Source organism: Gymnoscopelus microlampas, assembly GCF_963454915.1.
Source record: "Gymnoscopelus microlampas genome assembly, chromosome: 12".
NCBI classification, from domain to species: Eukaryota; Metazoa; Chordata; class Actinopteri; order Myctophiformes; family Myctophidae; genus Gymnoscopelus; species Gymnoscopelus microlampas.
In genome coordinates, this window is record NC_139949.1 from 33,625,508 (window position 1) to 33,644,579 (window position 19,072).

Below are 19,072 nucleotides of genomic sequence, written 5' to 3' on the forward strand. Positions count from 1 at the left end.
AGAAAGAGGTTGCTAGTAAACTAATCTGTAGTGGAATTGAACTTAAAAATAAGTAAACCAGTCAAATTATTCAGTGACACAAAATGCTGTCTCGTTTATCTGAATTATTGTCTGTTACATTTAATAATGGTCACCTGTACGGAATACTGTCATGTAGGCCTACCATAAACCCCTGTTAATAACATAAATTCAGTTAAAATAAACTGCCCTACAAAGGCAAAGTGCAAAGCCAAAGTGCAGTAACTACGTTTTTGGACACACCAACTTATTTGTGTATCCCAAAGGTCAAATTAGCCTTTGTGATTTTGGGGGGTACACAATTACTTCAAGAACAGATTTACAATTAGTGTAATATCACTTACTGTATTTGCCGATATCTCATTTGGCTGACCAGTTGAATCACTTTTAAACCCATTTTCAGGGATTTCCCCCCATAGTTACTGCACTTTAGCTTTGTAGGGCAGAGTTGAGATGGACCTCACTGTTTACTTGAAGTGTTGTTCATAAAGCAATGGCAGGGCAAAATTAACTGATTGCACAGGCATTATACGTACATTACAATTTCATCTGAATGTGATATAAATAGCCTAATCTTAAGAAGAGCAGTGTAGGCCTGCCCTGGTGTATAAACCCTGTGTGAAGATCTGATTGGGAAACTATTACCCCTAGTGTGAAGCACCATTGAGGATGATGGGCTGGGATGTTCGGATACTTAAAATTAACATCCTTGCAATCAAACAAGGTGTCTGGCTTGTAGCTCACATTAGGACTGGCTTCTCAGCAAGCAGCCAGTATCGTACTTGAGATTTGTCATTAAAGGGAGCTAGTTATACACAGGCATTCTTTGGAATTTGCTGTCGTATTTATAGCAACACTAAATGTGTGGTGGTGTTCTGTATATGTCATATTTATGATCTGTAGTAATGAAGTAGTAATGATTTGTTCTTTGATGTCATGCTGCACTATGTTTAAAACGCACTGTCGATGCCTTGTGATACACTCCAAGTCAAACTGCAGCCAGTGTAGTTGTGAACAGTACATTAATGCTTTTTAGACAGTAGTCACACCGTTGCACTAAAATATCTATGATGACTGAGTTACAATGTAATATTTATTATCATTATTAGTAGTAGTACTTGTAGTATTGGTTTTGTTTCCCATTACTCCCATATTTTTTTATATAAAGAGAGGGATTCCCTGTTAGAATGATTACATCTTTTGAACACTTAGTGAATTCATGTGTTTTATGTTCTCTATTTGTTTTATATTCTTCATTATTTCCTAACTTAGAAATCTTTGTAGCAGGAGGTGTTGAGGTGTGCAATTTCTGTTTTAATTTACGACTCATGTAGTAGCTGATGCTGTTTCTGTATCTGATTCTGGACATGGAGAAATTCAGCATATAGTGTGTGTGAGGCCGGGTTCTATGGAAAGGTACAGTATATACCCCTGAGGAAATGAGGGAACTACTTCCCCCCCTTCTGTTGTAGTCTGCAGCCTTCTTCTTCAAGCCCATTTTATAGGTAGAAGTCAAACAGCCCTCTGAGTTCATTATCAAGAAACATGGTTTGTGCTCCCTTGTGCACCTAATGGGACCTATTGCACTCATCACCAGGCTATCCCTGTCAGATTGTCTTTTATTGGGTCTGTCGATCACTATCACTCTCTCGCGCAGCCCTTTTCACTCCCTGCTTCTCTGCCCTTTACCTTTCTCTGCTTTACACGCACACTCACCCACACACACGTCTTGAACACAAAATTAGGTCATTATACACACTTCATTCTTACACACACACACACACACACACACACACACACACACACACACACACACACACACACACACACACACACACACACACACACACACACACACACACACACACACACGTGACACACACACACACACACACACACACACATGCACACGTGTTAGAACTACACACATATGGGCCAAATAGTGGACAGGAGGTTAATGGACCGTAGACGCATAGGACACGCTCTGGCAAGATTGTGCGGGAAATGGATTATAACTTCAAAGCACACATGAGGGGCCACGTGTGAACCACAACTGTCCTTGTATTTTCCATGTCACTACCTCCATGTGGCCTCTGGAGACCTGCTCTCCCATGAATTCACTCTCGCTAAGGAAGCAGATCTGCTCTTTTTGCTTTCGCGTCACACTTCAAACAGTGAAAGTGACATATTTTAATGCCTCATCTGGTTTATTTGAGGACCGTAGAAATGACATTCAGTAACGAGACTAATTAGCCTACTATTCACTGCTTTACAGTCAGTGATTCCAACTCACGACGGCCTTCGTGACACTTTCTTAATTAAAGTCTTTACCACTCAACTTGCTACATAACATACGTCACATACTTTTTCCGTCTCAGATTTGCTTAAAATCCCGTTCGTCACACTCAACGTGAATAAAACTCTGTCTCACTTTCTTTTTACATCAGACGAAAACTTTTCTTCATGTGCAACAACATTTCTCTCTGCCTACATTCGGTATCAGGACTGTACAACTTACTCAGACTTTCAACATTTCAACATTACAATATAACAGAGTGTCAGACAAATTGCCAATAACTGCATTGCATTTATGGTATGATGTTTTAGGGTAATATTTAGCTGACAACATCATTAGTGAGCAGCTAATAACAGAAAACATTTGGTCAAGGAAGGCTTCTTTGCCTTAAAGTTACAATGCTTACAATGCTCACTTGCTGTCAGTCAATGACATGCATCCATGAGGCTTCCATTTATTGAAAGGTCAATAACATGAATAAGGTTACCAGCTTGTATGCAGAGTTTCAGTTATTGTGTGGCACACAAGTTCCCTACTGTATATTCCTTTGCATGCACATTTTTCAGGCACTTGTGATTTGGAAGGTATGTGCATGCATGTTTGTTCAATCAGGATTTTATAATCACATTCAGGAACTAGGAGCTACCAAAATAACAAAAATATATTTACATTAGTTGTGCCTTCATATTTTTTAAGATTTTAAAAGCTCTCCTCTACTATCTTATTGAACCCCCTGTCATAAATGCATATGATGTCTATTTGTCTTACATTCTGTATTCCCACATGCTGTTTAAAAATCCTGCCAAGAATCCAGCTTACCTTAATGCCTATTTCCCATGAACATACCTTAAGAACATACTATGTCTTCCTTTTCTTTTTCCTACATGCTCTTACCTCCTGGATTATTCTCCAATTCCCCATACAATTCCCGACATACTTTCACCCTCACTAGAAAACATTAATAAAACCACCTCTTCACATTCTTTGACAATTCTTAATGACAAAGGAGAATATTTGTGCCATGCGAGTGCACCGGGCACCCACAGGGATATAAGGGTATTTTCAACATCAGCCTGATTAAACTGGACACTCCTAAACAGAGATATTTTAGTGCTCTTCTTGAGACAACAAGGAAGTCACTAAAAATATGTCAGTGTTCTTCACTGCATCCACTGCGACTTAACATACATCGACCATTCTGTGTGTTCACTAGACTAGACAGCACCCAGGTCACACATGCTCAGTAGACCCCCCCCAACCCTGACAGCACCATTGCCATGACAACATGCTACTACTGCATGCAACTCAAGGTCAACCAAAGGGACCACTCCTATGCGCTGTATGGCTGTGAGCAACCACCTTTTACCAGGTTGTGTCCTCCTTTATATGGTCTGTAGCAAAGCTATATGAAAAAGGACGTGTCCCAAATATCTCCTACTCACAGGGAGACGTCTCAAAGACAGTGTGCCATGTCTCGTTCTGAAGGGCATGGACAGCGCGTTCCTCTCTATCACACACACACGCACACGCACACGCACACGCACACGCACACACACACACACAGACTCTAAAGCCACACACTTTGCTGAAAAAAGTTGTTTTAAACATCCATACGGCACAAACACAAACCGCAGCAGGCACACACACACACACGCACGCACACGCACACGCGCACGCGCACGCGCACGCGCACACGCACACGCAGACGCACACACACACACACACACACACACACACACACACACACACACACACACACACACACACACTCACACGCACACGCACAAAAAAAGAAAGACATTTTGGTGGGCGAATCCTCCAAGGTGATTGGATAAGGCTGGTTAGTGGATAAGCAGTGAGACATCTTTAGAATAGTAAGTAGGGGCTCCAGCTCACAGCCCACTTCGGCTTTGATGTTCACTTCAAACCCAGCTTTATGTCGACAACACTTTCCAAGCAAACCACCACACTGTCTCAGGTGTCCCATGGCCTTACTGGTTCTCTGAACTGGGTTCATGCAATAAATAATTACCACCACCACCCAGGCTGGTGAAAAAGGCTGGCAAGAAGCGGTCGCTTGTTCAAAACAGCATTCTTCTGGGTTTCAGAGCTTGTATCAAGCGTGTTCAAATATCACAGAGGTTTCATTAGTTTTAAAAAGAAATTGAGGAATTACTTAAGCAATTTAAATCTTTCAATGGCTCAGCGCCCTTCTTCATGTTCTTTTGATGTTTGACTCAGAGGGCCTGTGGCTTTGTTATGTCCTCACATTCCTGGAGGCAGTGGGCACTGAGGTCTGTATGGACCCCCTTAGTCTGTGCACCACACAGGTAGTTTAGAGCATCTGTCTTCTGCTGTGAGCCTAACAAACACTATATTGTAATAATATACTGATCCTCATGGTCATTATTTTAAGTAATTATATTGTTAACTTACTGGTCATTATTATTACCACAATCATCATCATATTTATATTTTTTAGGAAACTCAGGGTTCCATACTATGTAAGGATACAAACAAATGTTTATCAGGACCCAGTAATTGCTGGTGGATTTTCACACCCTTCACACGCATTAAAGATCTGATGGAACGATACAAAAAATAATAATAATAACGTTTCGATTTTGATTTCAGGTCGTTTTGGAGGCAGATATTACAGCTGACTATTATATATGTTTTGCCTCAGTGAACTACATTATGTCTTGGTGATTGGCTGGTGGGCAGAGGGTAAAGGTCACCAAGGCTATGGCTGTGTGAGTTTTGAGAGAGCGACTAAGATGACGAGTGAGCCGGTGCTGCCGTCACTCTCTCGCCACGTACAGATAAAACAAAATGCGACAAATTGAAAAGACAGCAGTGAGGCGTGGGGGTTATCCATTTGTAACTCTGAGAGGGTTAAATTAAATCAACAGCGAGAAGTAACAGGGAATACTGAAGAAGCCTGCGAATGAATAAGATGAATAAGAAAAGATATGCCACTGGTTGTCAGAGGACGCAGAGTGTGGAGCGACGACAGAGCAGTGAAGAGGGGCATGGTAGTGGTGCTGACTCCGGGACTTGGTCCTTCTCTCTCTGGTGACAGGCGGAGGGGGAAGTCCCCTCTCAGGCCTGGCTGGCTGCTGACGGGCTGCTCTCATCCCTCAGCATTTAGTAGTGCACTCCTGGGGTATGGTGGCCCACAGGGGGGGGGGGGGGTATTCTTTCAGCCAACCCCAGTGCCTGAGGGGCCGGACTGAGTTCCCAGTGTCACTGCTGACCTTGCCCCACCCTCAGAGCTCCTGTGCTATGAGGCATCAGCCTTTGGGGCATCTTTCCTGCCGTTCTTCACGGACGGCGAGTCTGTCTTCACCGTCTTCCTTGGAGGACACTCTTCACTGGCTAGGTCGTGTAACGATGGCTCCTTATACATGGCAACTGTGGGGAAAGTAACTATTAGTTAAGATTCGAATATCGTCACTTTCGGGCATAAACTTTGAGTTATCATATTTCAACATTTATACTTTTTTTTATGTATTAATGCCGTCCTTTATATGACAGTGTTCACCCTGTGTCGCATTGTGACACTGCTTTTTTCTGACCTTTTGAAACACTAGAGGTTTGGGCCCCTATGCGGGCCCCTATGCGGGCCCTATGCACACACCTATGTCGTACTGCCATGCACATTAGCGTGACATTAGGTCCTCGCTTTGGCCAATTTTCATATAAGATTTTGAAAGTGAAAGTGTGGTTAATTCTGTCTGTTGGTTTTATAAATATTTAACCAATGAAAAGTATTAACAAGAGCTTGTGACTAACTAATAACTAGCCTGGCATGGCCAGACATATTCGCCTGAAATAATAATTACATTGGATCCATGGGAACACAGGATCTTTTTCCCATTATCTGAAAAGTATCATTTTTGAACATATAAGGTTTCTGCCCGACAGCAATGCAATAATGCTGATGAGCAGTGATAAATAGCATCTAATGATGCAGAACCATCATTATCTCTGCCAGGCCGAAGGTGAGGGGGGTGATTGTGTTTTCACCCGTTTCTGTCTGCCCAGGGCTAATATTGCAACTGAACCGGTCAGCACCAGTATTCTTTGTGCATGCTGTCAGAAGGCAAAATAAGTGCCTCCATGCATTTCCTTTCTCAAATATTGTGTATTTTTTCATATATTGAACTTTACTTTTATAATGGAATTCAACGGCAGTCGGATCGGGCTGAAACCGCACCCAAATATGTATGTACCGGTACTGTATGTTGGCGGAGATATACATGTTCCACTGAGCACACTGCTCGAGTTTGAATTATGCTAAGGCTCATGAGATCCCAGAAAAGAAAAGTGCCACATACCCTCGATAACTTTAGGCAGGAAGTGTCCGCTTGGTTTGTTCTTCTTTACCCGGTTACCCTTCATGACCTGGCCGTCTTTATTGATACCAATATACCAGGAACGACCTGAATGGGTCTGGCGGTAGAGCAGTGAGGAGTATGTGACGTAGTAGTTCTCAAACACGCTCTCCTTGAACTTGCACTCTGGAGTGAAATTATCCTGCGGGGAGAGATGGGGCAGGGCAAAAGGGGTAAGTTTGTTAGTAACAAAGAAAAAAGAAAAGAAAGAAGAAAGATAAAAGACAAAAGGAAACATGAGTTTTTGAGCCTGAATGCCAATACAAGTTGTGAACGTGCGTGTGCGCGCGCACACACACACACACACACACACACACACACACACACACACACACACACACACACACACACACACACACACACACACACACACACACACACACACACACACACACACACACACACACACACACACACACACACACACACACACACACACAATGACACACACACACACACACACACACACACACACACACACACACAATGACACACACAATAACACAAAAAACATTAATTAGGTGAGCATTGCCTGAGGAAAAATAAAGGAAAGCTAAAATTCCATCTATTTTCCAGTTTCTTTGATAGTATGCACATTCTGACCCATGGGAGGAGCACGAAATAGTTGCACGTGTGATGTGATTGCATTAGCATCTCTGGTGAACTTATCGCAGTCCCCCTAGGAAAAGTATACAGAGCACATGAAAAGCACTGGGAGTCTTCACTCCCACACCAATAACACTCCCGTAAATACACGCATGAATACATACATATTATACATGCAGAGTTTTGACATCAAACTGTCGGGACTATTTCAGATGCATTGAATCTGAACACATTTTACAGGTAAGAGCATGAAAATGCTGGACAATTAGCATTGGCAATGTTTATGTTTACCAGTGATTATAACCAACTTTGACAGATATTCATCTCTCTTAGTCACCATCAGGGTCCTTCCAGTGTCAGAGAGCAAAGCCAATCTGCAGGATTGATTTAGCAAGAGCAGCAGCAGGGCAGAAATGGCTGACTGGAGAATTTCTCAGAGACTCTCTAGATGACGATGACACCACCCACCGTGTAGGGGCTTTAATAAAGACTCAAACGCAGATTGAGAGGGTCTAAAGTGACCTCCGGTGTCACTGTCACACTCATCACAGATCATCACCTATGACCTTCACAGGGAGCCACCATGCTTTGGTAGCTTGTAGAGACTGCAATTACACACGTTATGTCCACATCTCTGTGTCCGCTTGCACCCCTGGATATGCCCGTTTAGCCACCCTTCTGTGCACCATGCAAAACAAACCCTGCTACCCTCATCTCAACAAACCCTCTTACCCACTACTACTACCACCCTGGAGGCATCACATCACATCACAGGGCTATTTAAAGATCCACTGACAGGTTTGATATCTTCTGCTGTGCTAACACAAAGAGGATAGGATCGATAGATGATCCCCTTCATTCATTATTAATCAGGCCAGAGAGCAGGAGGGGGTGGCAAGTGCAGGAGAGAGGGGAGAATGGTAGAAGGAAAGAGGAAGAGAGGGGAGGAGGAGGAGGAGATCAATGAGGAGGACACTGGTGGGTGGGGGTATAAGGGTGAGAGAGACCTGGTACTTTGGGTCCCTTGTGGGACCAGAGGAGGGACACTATAGGCTCACACAGGCTCTTTAGTCAGAACCTCCCCAGGCTCTGACGCTCACCTCTTTCACAGATAAGAACACACATGACCCCCAGGAAAACACCCTTCAACTAACGCTCTGAAATAACACTAATGAAAACCTCGAGGCCCTCCAGTAATTACCCTCTATAATCAGTCCCCTGAAATCAGCCTAATGATAGAACCCACATTCTCTGTTTCATTAATCGGCCATCTCCAAAGGTATGAACCACTTCGCGTGAGAGAGGGAAGGAAACGCAGTACAGTGAGAGAACAGACAAAATAAATGCATTACTGTGCACATATCCCAAATGGTCAAATTTGCTCTTCAGGGATAAACCGCAATGCCAGTATGCCAGTCCATCGAAATTTGATACAAATGATTAATTGTAGTTTTTCCCCATCTCTGTAATTCACCTCAAAACACCTGCAGGCCCCGAGTACAAAGCTATGATCAGAACCTTAGAAGAGAAGCCACTTCACGTCTTTGGGATACCAAGATGAATAATGGCTGGGGATATTAGTGTAAAGAAAGTAGATTTTCTATGTATTGTTTTAAGCAGGGGCGGGGGTGCACTTTCATTTAAAGGGCAATAGCTTAGACCAGCGTATGAAATTAAAGAATCATATCCTTCATGTGCCTGTACTGACAGACTTTGCCAGTCTCCTTTCCATTGCATATCAAGCCAGAATGAGTTCTAATAAAAGCAGACGAGAGAGGTAATATCTAGCGTCAGTGCTGAGAATCCAGAGGATGGAAAGAACCTTTTTATCATTCAGAGCAGTCTCCCAACCTTCCCCTCCGCCTCTCTTTTCTCCACCCACCCTCCACCTCCTTCTTCATCCCTTGTGTCAGATTACATCTATTCTACCTGCTCCAGGAAGCTTAACTCTCTTTGCCACCATACACTGGGATTGCACTAACAACATGGCAAGGACAATGAAGTACCTACACTGCAAAATCTTGAGTGTTAATCTAACTTTGAGAGCGTAAAAATGACCCAGTCCACTTTAACACACATGAGTTTGCAGTGCAGAGTTAACACTCCAATGCCTATAGATCTGATTTCGATGAATTTGGTTAATTTACATATCTTTATACATTTAGAAAATAAGGATTTGCAATAACAATGTGGTTAGAAAAATGAAACGGAACTAATGTCATCCATATATAGTGTTTTATATATTTTATTTCCCATTGAAGCAACAGTACACAGTATGTAATCTACATGAAGATGTTGCTCATCTTCAATGGCGAACATTTACATTTGATGCCATTATGGTAAATGCCCGCAGTCCCCCATTTAGACAGCAGGGGTCATGGTGTCATTTATGCTGCCTGCATCTATTGACCATCCCATGAGCTCTCTGGTTAATCTAATGGGAAGCCATGAAATCTGCCCAGCTGCAGTAATCCTGACATATTTCCATAGTGCTGCATTAGTTGTTGCTTCAAATGTAAAGCTTCTTAATAAAGCCCCTCCACCCATCCCTCTCATACAGTTTGAGTGTGCCAGTCTTTGCACGCAAAGTGTGTGTGTGTGTGTGTGTGTGTGTGTGTGTGTGTGTGTGTGTGCGCTCGCTCTCGCACACACATTTTTACATTGATTTACATCCAGATGCAGATGTTCTATGACATGCCACATTACATAAGTTAATAAGGCATGGGTGCACTTATTAATAGCAGTTTACCATGGATGCAACTGGGAGATAATACCGTCTGGCACAAAAGATTTATGGGCTGTCTGTGATGTTTTATGATGGCATGGCCTGGCCCAGCTTGGCTTAGCACGGCAGGGCCTGGTGAAGCGTGGCTTGGCATGATTGAGTGACATGCTCAGTGTGAATGGATGATAATGATGCCGGGGAGGAGGGTTGAGGTGGAGGGTTAGGCGCTCGTGCCTCTGTTATGCTGATTGACATCTGGAAAGGCCTCCTGTCAATGTGATGGAGCTGAAAAAGGCGTGTCTGCTGATGGCCCTTCCTGCCCCCCACTGACAGGTAGCTTTTGTGTCATTTAAATAAGCTAGTATGAGACAAAAGAATCCAAGGGCAGAGATAGGTGGGCGTCACACAACACACAACACAGGTCTCCAGCCAGAATCGAACCGATTATGTGGTCGTCACAATATCGGGTCATGAACCTAATCTGTTATGAAAATAGCCGATCTACAAGCTCATGAAGTATCTACTGTGTGGACACACCGTGGAAACGTGAGCTTGTAGATCGGCTACTTTTGGAGAATGTTCACCCCCCCCCCCCCAACAAACACAGCCACCCTGCATTTCTTTTCTTTCGCTGCTTTCATTCCTTCCTTCGTTCATTCATCTGTTCTATCGACCTCTCTTGTCCTGTGATAAGAGTGATGCTATCTTGCTGCTTGTGCTGTCCTGCATTTCAATGCAATCTGCACAGGTAAAGAATGGACAGAGCCACTTATCCACAGAGCTTTCTCTCCCTCCCCCTCTCTCGCTCTCTCTCATCCATACACACCAATAAGATAGACCTAAATATTGACACAACACAATAATAAGTATACTCCAACTGCTGTACAGCCCAAATAAAACATTTAAATTGAATGTTCTGTATATAAACAACTGATAATAAAGGTTCTAAGAGAGAATAAAGCAATTGTCATTCACACTTGTGATTGGCACAAAAACGGTGTCAATTATAGCTTTGAAATATTATGTTAAACTTCCTCCATAAAATCAGCTGCCTACAGTGCTCTCTCTCTCTCTCTCTCTCTCTCTCTCTCTCTCTCTCTCTCTCTCTGCACATACATGCTCAAATGTATGTGTTCATTTCTCTTTCTCGCTCTCTTTTGCGCAAATGCTGTGTTCCGCTTTCTTTTCCCTTTGTTCTCTCCTCTCTCCCCTCCCCTTTTCTCTTGGCCCAGGAGGGGTTTCCAGAACACAATCAGTAGATGATGAAATGGGGCAGGACTGCGCTGAGCTCTATTTTTACATTAGGATCAGCCATTTCCTCGTGCCTGCCACAGGTAGTGAGGCTGAGAATCCTGTGTGAGACAAGGGAACAGTGACACAGACTTCCCCCTGCACCTGATATCTCTCTTTCTCACTGGGATCCCTCCCCTACACAACCTGTAATGTGTTGCGTGCATGTATCTGTGGGTGTGCACTGTGCACGCGTGTGTGTGCGTGCGTGTGTGTGTGTGTGTGTGCGTGCGTGCGTGTGTGCGTTTGTGTGCGCGTGTTTGTGTGTGTGTGTGTGTGTGTGTGTGTGTGTGTGTGTGTGTGTGTGTGTGTGTGTGTGTGTGTGTGTGTGTGTGTGTGTGTGTGTGCGTGCGTGCGTGCGCGCGTGCGTCCGTGTGTGTGTGTGTGCGTACAAGGGCATACGTGCATGCATGTGAGGGTTATAACTGTGAATAAAGCCTACAGAGCCAAAAGGAGAAAGGAGACAGCTCTCAATCCACCATCACTCACTTCAGTTTTGTCTAATGGAGAGCTTTCTCTATCATACATGTTACTGCAGTTCTTCCTGAACATGCACATGCTCTATCCATCTGCTCTAAATGCAAACTTAACACATTTGTAGACCCAAAAGCAATACACAGTTGCACTTGTCAAAATCTGATCTTGGTATCACTGGAATAACACTGAATAACTGGTTATCCGCCTGGAATGGTGGGATGCCAGGTTCCTTCCTGCAGTACAGGAGGTATGGGAAGACTCCAATAAGGCCTCCATTCATTCCTAGTTGACACCAATGAAAAACAAGTATTTTATTTCGTTTGTTCCCAGATATAGTCAACATGGTCTCAAAAAACAGTGTCCTGTAAATAAACTACAGCCTCCTGTAGGAACATTACTACTCACCAGGTGTAATGATAAGGTTTGTTTTCATCTCCCTGCACCCTCTTGACATCTTATCCCTCAGAGGTCTGTATTTGGCCCCAGCTCACAAGCCTCAAGCACTGTTATACTGATGACACGGAACTGTTTTTCTCCTTTCCTCCCTCTGCCACACAGGGTGACGAGCGCATTGCTGAATGCCAGATCCACATTTCACATTGGACATCTTCCCACCAAACTCAATGCAGACAAGACTGAGCTTCTCTTTTTCCCTGGAAGTCTTGTGACCTGCAGGATCTGGTCTGCTGGTATGATCACTCAAACAACTGGTCCAGAATGCCACGGCATGCCTGATCTTCAACCTCCCTATAGCATCACATGTCTTACCGCTTCTGCGCTCCCTTCACTGGTTTCCTATTGCTGCCTGCATCCAATTGAAAACACTGGTGATGACCTACAACGCAATTAAGGGCACCTTAAGCCCATGATCCACCCCCAGACCCCTTCCCACACACTTAGATTAGCTAACACAGGACATCTGTCCCCCCCTTCCCTGCGACACCCTGACCAAACATAACAAGCGTCCTAGACTCTTCTCCCTCCGTGGTGGATGACCTCACCCATCTGTAAGATTGCAGACTCACTCCTCATTTTCAACCGCAGTCTGACAAACTCATCTCATCACCAACACTCCTTATTCTTTGGATCACTTAATGTTGCCTCTTTTGATAGATGCTAGTTATACATACACCTTGTATGGTGGTTACTTGTTCACATGATACTGTGTATGTAATTTAGATAGACATAAACTGTTTGTCCCCAAAAGTATGTTATAGATAGCATCATACTGTATTAAGACAGATGCTAGGTTTGATGTTTACCTGGTATAGTTACTTTGTAGCCCTTTATTGTTGTCTTTGCACTCTGTACGTGATCCTTTAACCCGTTTCTGGACTAGGGTTCATGCATGTGACTTATTTCAATCTGTTAAATGCCTAAATAATAAACTGTAGAAGTGTAGTAATGCACCTGCACACTTTCATCTACCAACTAATCCATATGTGACACACCCCACTCAGAATAAGAGGTGACTGTAACACTAATGATGACATCACACATGCTTGTTTTCCCCATACCATCAAAGACATGCATATCATGATTAAGTTTGTGCCTCTGTGTGGTATGCTTTCTAACTTCTTCAGCCACTAGGGCACTTCTACATTGTACCATTTTTATTTTTACTCTGCAACTGATCATTACCTCCTCTTGTTTCACTGCAGTCAATGAACGTGATTCTGAAGCACTATCAATTAATAGCTCACTGCAGGAGCTCTAGCAAGCGAGCTGTGTTAGCCTAAAAGCATCTGGCAGCTCATTATGAATCCTAATTATTTGCCTGTTATGCAATGGAACCCCAGGTTGTCCCTGACAACATAGTGGAAAATTCTGAAATATGACCTTTGTAGCATGCATTGTAACACATTCCTATTTTTAACTGTGCCAAAGGCACAACATACAGTAAACCTCTGGACAAGAGGAAAAAACAACAACTAAATTGCAAAATGCAATATGCAATAAATATACACAATAAACCAACAGACTGCATTTGAAACACAGAAGCCCATTCAATAAAAAAATAAAAAATAAAAAGCTTTGGAAACAGCTGAGAGTGCTATTGGATATTGTAATGTATTTTCTTTTTCTTTCTAATAAAATAAAAATCAAACAGGTTTGTTAATGCAGTTAACACATGTTTTCATGTCAATGACCCAAATATGTCTGTCAATTTATATGTAATTTAGATAACTTGTGCTGTTAAAATGTTTATCAAAAATATTCAAACATGTAAAAAAGAAAATCCACCAAAAGGGGTCGTAGCACCTAGCACCACGAAAGGTTAATCCGGCCCTACACACAGTGTTATTGTCAGACACTCCATAGATTGGTAAACACTTCTAAAGATAAATTGGATGTTTCCCCGGGACCCAAACAAGTGAATATAGCAGATCTACAAGCTCACTACTTTTCCCCCCTAATTTATGAAACGTCTTAGAGTTTTGTATTATGAAATTCTTTTGAAACTGAATCTTTAAACATAATAATTAAAAACTAAATGTAGGGAACTTACAGGCTATTTACTACTCACAAATGGGTCCCGACCCAGTGTTTGGAGAGCAGTGTTCTAGACACTCCCCGGCGTAGAAGCAGGCTTCTCGCCTTTTCAGACTGATTTTATTTTCAGGCCCCTCCCCCTCCCCCACCCCCCGCCTCTGCTGGAGACAGACAGCGGGTGTTTGACACTAGCTCCGTTCATTTGTAAGTATTAAGAGTGAATTAAACAACTTGGAAAGTAACATTCCACCACATGGAAGCTCAGTAGAGTTGTCTGTATTGCCAGGGAGTTAAAACTGCTAAAAGACATTTGTGACAGTTGAAAGAGAAGTTAATTATCGTCATGACAAACTGCATTGGGAGTTTACTCTCTAACTGATTGGATTCTCCACCAGCTGAATTATCTCCTATAACTAGTCTATGGTTAGTTACCTAACTGAGTTAGCAGCTAACTGTAGTTAGCTGCTAACTGTAGTTTGCGTAAAATACAGTAGGGCTGAATTATGTATAGTTTCACTTTTAATAATTTACTTAAAAATATCCAGGACTAGGAAGTATTTTTGTATGAGGAGAAGTTATGTGGTTGTATCATAGAGTTAAAAAATAATGGTTGTATATGTTGAATTGAGCTGTGTTTTTGATTGAGATGCTGAAGCAGGCCTAGTAAATCTCATAAAGGTAATTTGTGTGTGTGTGTGTGTGTGTGTGTGTGTGTGTCTGTGTGTGTATGTTTTAGTTGTAAAAAAAAGAAAAAGAAAAGTAAAAGGCTAGATATGTATGGTACAATAAACATAATGTTGAGTACATTGTTGACGACCCCTAAGCTCTGTGGTTGAATTTTCTTTCTTTCTTTCTTTCTTTCTTTCTTTCTTTCTTTCTTTCTTTCTTTCTTTCTTTCTTTCTTTCTTTCTTTCAGCTAGCCTACCCAAGGCTTATGGTGTCCTTCTCAACCTACTCGGAGCTATATGTCATGTACGTGGGTACAAAAGCCACAGTGATGACCCCAGACAACAACATTGCAGAGTTTGGCATCCTGGGGTGTTGCAGGAGGGTACCCTCGCCCCCTTCCTCTTCATTATAGTCCAGGACTATGCACTATGCAACAAAGGAGGGTGAGAAGATCACTGCCAGTGGTCTCTGCCATTGACACCGTGAGCTTCCAGCAGGGGAGGAAAGTACTGGCGAAGCTATACAGATAAGTTATATGGAGATGACTGGAGACTGGCGCTGGAGGCTTGTCTGAGGACAAACTAGAGTGAGGGGCTCTCTCTGTCTATGATGAGTTCCAAAGTTTGACCCTGGCCATCACTTACTCAACTGATGAAGTCAAGTAGAAGACTGCTCAAAGTAGGAACCTTTTCTTCTTTTTTTTGCTGCTGCTGCTTGTGTTGTATGCTGTGTGTGTATATACTAATGTGATTCAAGCTGTACTATTGCTGTCATTTTGGGACCCAATGAATGGGTGCCAATGAAACATGTTCACATGACACCCGTTTGTGTCTCGACGTGAATGCTGATGTGAATCTACAGTGTGTTGTGTTGTGTTGTGTTGTGTTGTGTTGTGTTGTGTTGTGTTGTGTTGTTTCTGCTGTTGAAGGTGGTGAGTTGTGACAGGGTACAGTATGTGTATATGGCTCTTGGTCACTTCAATTATCCTGAGTTTGCTGTTTCCTTTCAAGTTCAAGCTAGAGGTTTTGGGCTTTGACATAACAGCCAACACTGATGTGGATCTAAACGCAGGGGTGTCAAACTAATTTCGGGGTAAGGCGACTTGATGAGGGCCGCGACCAGTTGCAGAAGTGCATACTCTTGCAGAAGTGCATACTCGCTCACGTGTGTTCACTTACACAGCTAACACTTGGCCTTGTTTTTCAGCCTGTTGTCCCAGGCACTACTATTAACTACAGTAGCCTATATCACTTTACACATTTTGCTCATTATTAAGAATAGATACTTAAATGATTGACTTTAATCATTGGTATTGTACAGTTGTAGGCTACAATAAATGTGATATGAGAGGTGGGAAAATAACATGCTATTTTTGTTTAAGGAGCCCCAACAAAACATTTGAAAATAGAATAATTCAATTTAAAATACTGTCTCCGCTTTAACTACAAATTTGTAAATGGGTACACAACCTTTATATGTCTTTTTTTTATTGAAGTGATGAACAATAATATTCAGAACATATCAATGATTCCTATATGATTAATGCTTCAAAAAAGTAACCACTTAAAAAAGCATGAAATCTCTTTGCTTTAACCAACTTGTCAATGTCAGGGACCAGTTTCTGCAGTTATTATCATAATATAATGTATAGTGTAACTTTGTGAATGTGTGTCTGTCTTGTCTCAGTGAGTGAGAAATTACATTGTGAATTGAGATCATAGTGGATTACACAACTTTCTACCATGCTCTTCTCATTTGGTAAAAAAAAAAAAAAAACACTTTGTAAGGGAAATGAAACTCACTTCTGAGCTAACAAATATGGTTCTTTGGCCTCTCCATGTCCGTGCTAGGCCTACTCCTGTGTGAGCAACACCAGGCTGTCTCAAAGTGTAGTCAAAACTCAACTAGTAGGTTGAATAGACTGTTAACGAGTGCCAATCAGCGACTGCATTCCACCGCTGGGGAGAGAAGAGCCTCTCTACAGCCATTAAATTATGAGCCATCAGCCGGCGGTTGGGGAGGGGGTGAGCAGTCGTTAGAGGCAGTATGGTTTTCCTTTTTTTGAAAATCATGTTGGGGTCCTGCAGTGGACCCCAACATGCGGCCCTGATCTACAGTATGTGTGTTGTGTTGAGGCTGCTGTTGGAGATTGTGAGTTGTGACAGGGTGGCTGTGTTGGTTCATGACTGGCTTGGTGGGCCTATTCCTCGTGGCTGCTATTCTTTCTTTCTTTTCTTCGAGCTGCTGCTTGTGATGTATGCTGTGATACAACACAGCTTACATACATAAATGTGATTCAAGCTGTTGTTCTATTGTTGTCATATTGTATTGTATTGTATGCTGTGTAGTAATGTGATTCAAGCTGTTGCTCTATTGTAATTCTTTCCACTTACAAACGTCTTTGACACTGGGTTTTTAGTTAATGGTACGTAGATTGTTTGTGGGAACTTTTGTGCGGATTGCTAAAAAATCCCAGGAGAAGTAAGGATTTAAGTTTTTTTTAAATCAAAATTGCAGAAAGCGGGGGAGGAAGTCATGGGTCACTATGGCAGAATTGTTCCTCATTACTAGATGTAAATGTGTAAGCAAGTTTCATGGTTGCACAGTAGGTCAAAGGAGGCCTGACATGGCTTGTTCAAAATGCACACTTTCTATTTATTGGCCAATTAGAGGAAGATTTGTTTCAGTGCTGTTTGCCATGACCCTGCATTTATTTAGTTTGGGGCAGAAGAAAAACATTATGAAACTAGAAGAAGTGCTGCTTGGAGCACAGGTCTCCGCCAGGTCAGGTAGGTTATTGTGGGCCAGCAATGTTCGGTAATTCACCAATCACGATGGAATATGAAAAATCGGACGGATCCGTCTTGATCACTTGACTATAGACATAATGTGTACCAATTTGGTGCAGACAGAAAAAAACTGTCCAAGTACAGAGCCAACTCAGCTCCAGTTTACTAAGTCTAGGTTTAAGTGGTCAAACCAACAAAATATACAAACACCACTAAAATGTTACACTTCGGTCAGCCATCTTCCCACATCCCTGAAAGAGCCACTATCTTTTTCCATTCATCTAGCACAGCCCTCGCAGATCAGAGGACCTCTTTTTTTCTGCCTCTACACCTGTGTTTAAAGTGTCAAACTGTTCTGATAAACTGGCCCGCTGTACCATATTGATGAAACCACGCCACATCTTCAGCCGCTCTTCTCCACTTCATTTGTCTACCGAGTCGACCACTCATAACTCCTGGCCTTGTTAGCCTTACCAAACATATCTCAACTTTGTTGACGCAAATGATGCATGCCTATGTGTATTCACAGAATTTATACACCCCCAACAATTCCTCGAGCTCTGTTTCTCATGCCCCCCGCTCTCTAAAACGCACATACAAGGATTTATGCATGCAGGCATGCACACAAAAAGAGCACACACAATTTACGGTCTGCACCAATGCTATTAATCTCAGTTACTTATAACGGCACCAAACACAATGTGGGTAATTGCTCATATTACTGTGGCTAGTTCCAGATTTTATTCTGGGCTTTTTTTTTATAGAGTAGAGAATCGGCACATAAACCCTTGTTTACTGCTATGGCAGAGGATTAAGGCCTGATTGCTGTTTGTTCTCAGTCAAGCCCAATTCAGTACCATGGACAGTTACTACAAGCTTCCTCTAGTACAGAGCTCAGACCTATAGACAGTAATGGAGCTTCCCAGTCAGATTCCAGTCAGAACATCCCATTCATTTTCTCCATAGATAATTGTATTATCAGCTATAATGTCACAACAATCTAATGTCGACTTAACACGAGGCTCCTGGTTGTAAAACAATGTTTAATTTGTAATGTGTAGCAACATTGTCTCTGATTGGTTGAGATTGCGTTACTATGGAAATGTTACCTGCCTCACATGAGTTTCTACTTGCTATATCCCATAACCCGGAGACACGATCTTGAATTATCACCGAAAATCACTAACAGTCAACTACAATATTTTACAACACTATCAACTAACTATATAAAGACTATAATAAAAACAGCGATTAAAGTAAAAAAGATCAAGCTATAGAATCATTTTGGCTGAAGCTTAAAGCATTGTAAAGG

At 42.4% G+C, this 19,072-nt stretch overlaps 1 protein-coding gene across 1 annotated transcript in view; it reads right to left on the bottom strand.

Moving 5' to 3' along the window:
* Positions 1-5,597: 5,597 nt before the first annotated feature.
* Positions 5,598-19,072, bottom strand: part of fgf11b (fibroblast growth factor 11b) — a gene marked incomplete at both ends in the record, with an annotated part of 40,691 nt that continues 27,216 nt past the window's right edge. The window contains 2 exons of the mRNA XM_084075163.1: positions 5,598-5,728; positions 6,655-6,853. Coding sequence (XP_083931289.1) covers positions 5,598-5,728; positions 6,655-6,853 — 330 coding nt within the window. The remainder of the gene's footprint in view (positions 5,729-6,654; positions 6,854-19,072) is intronic.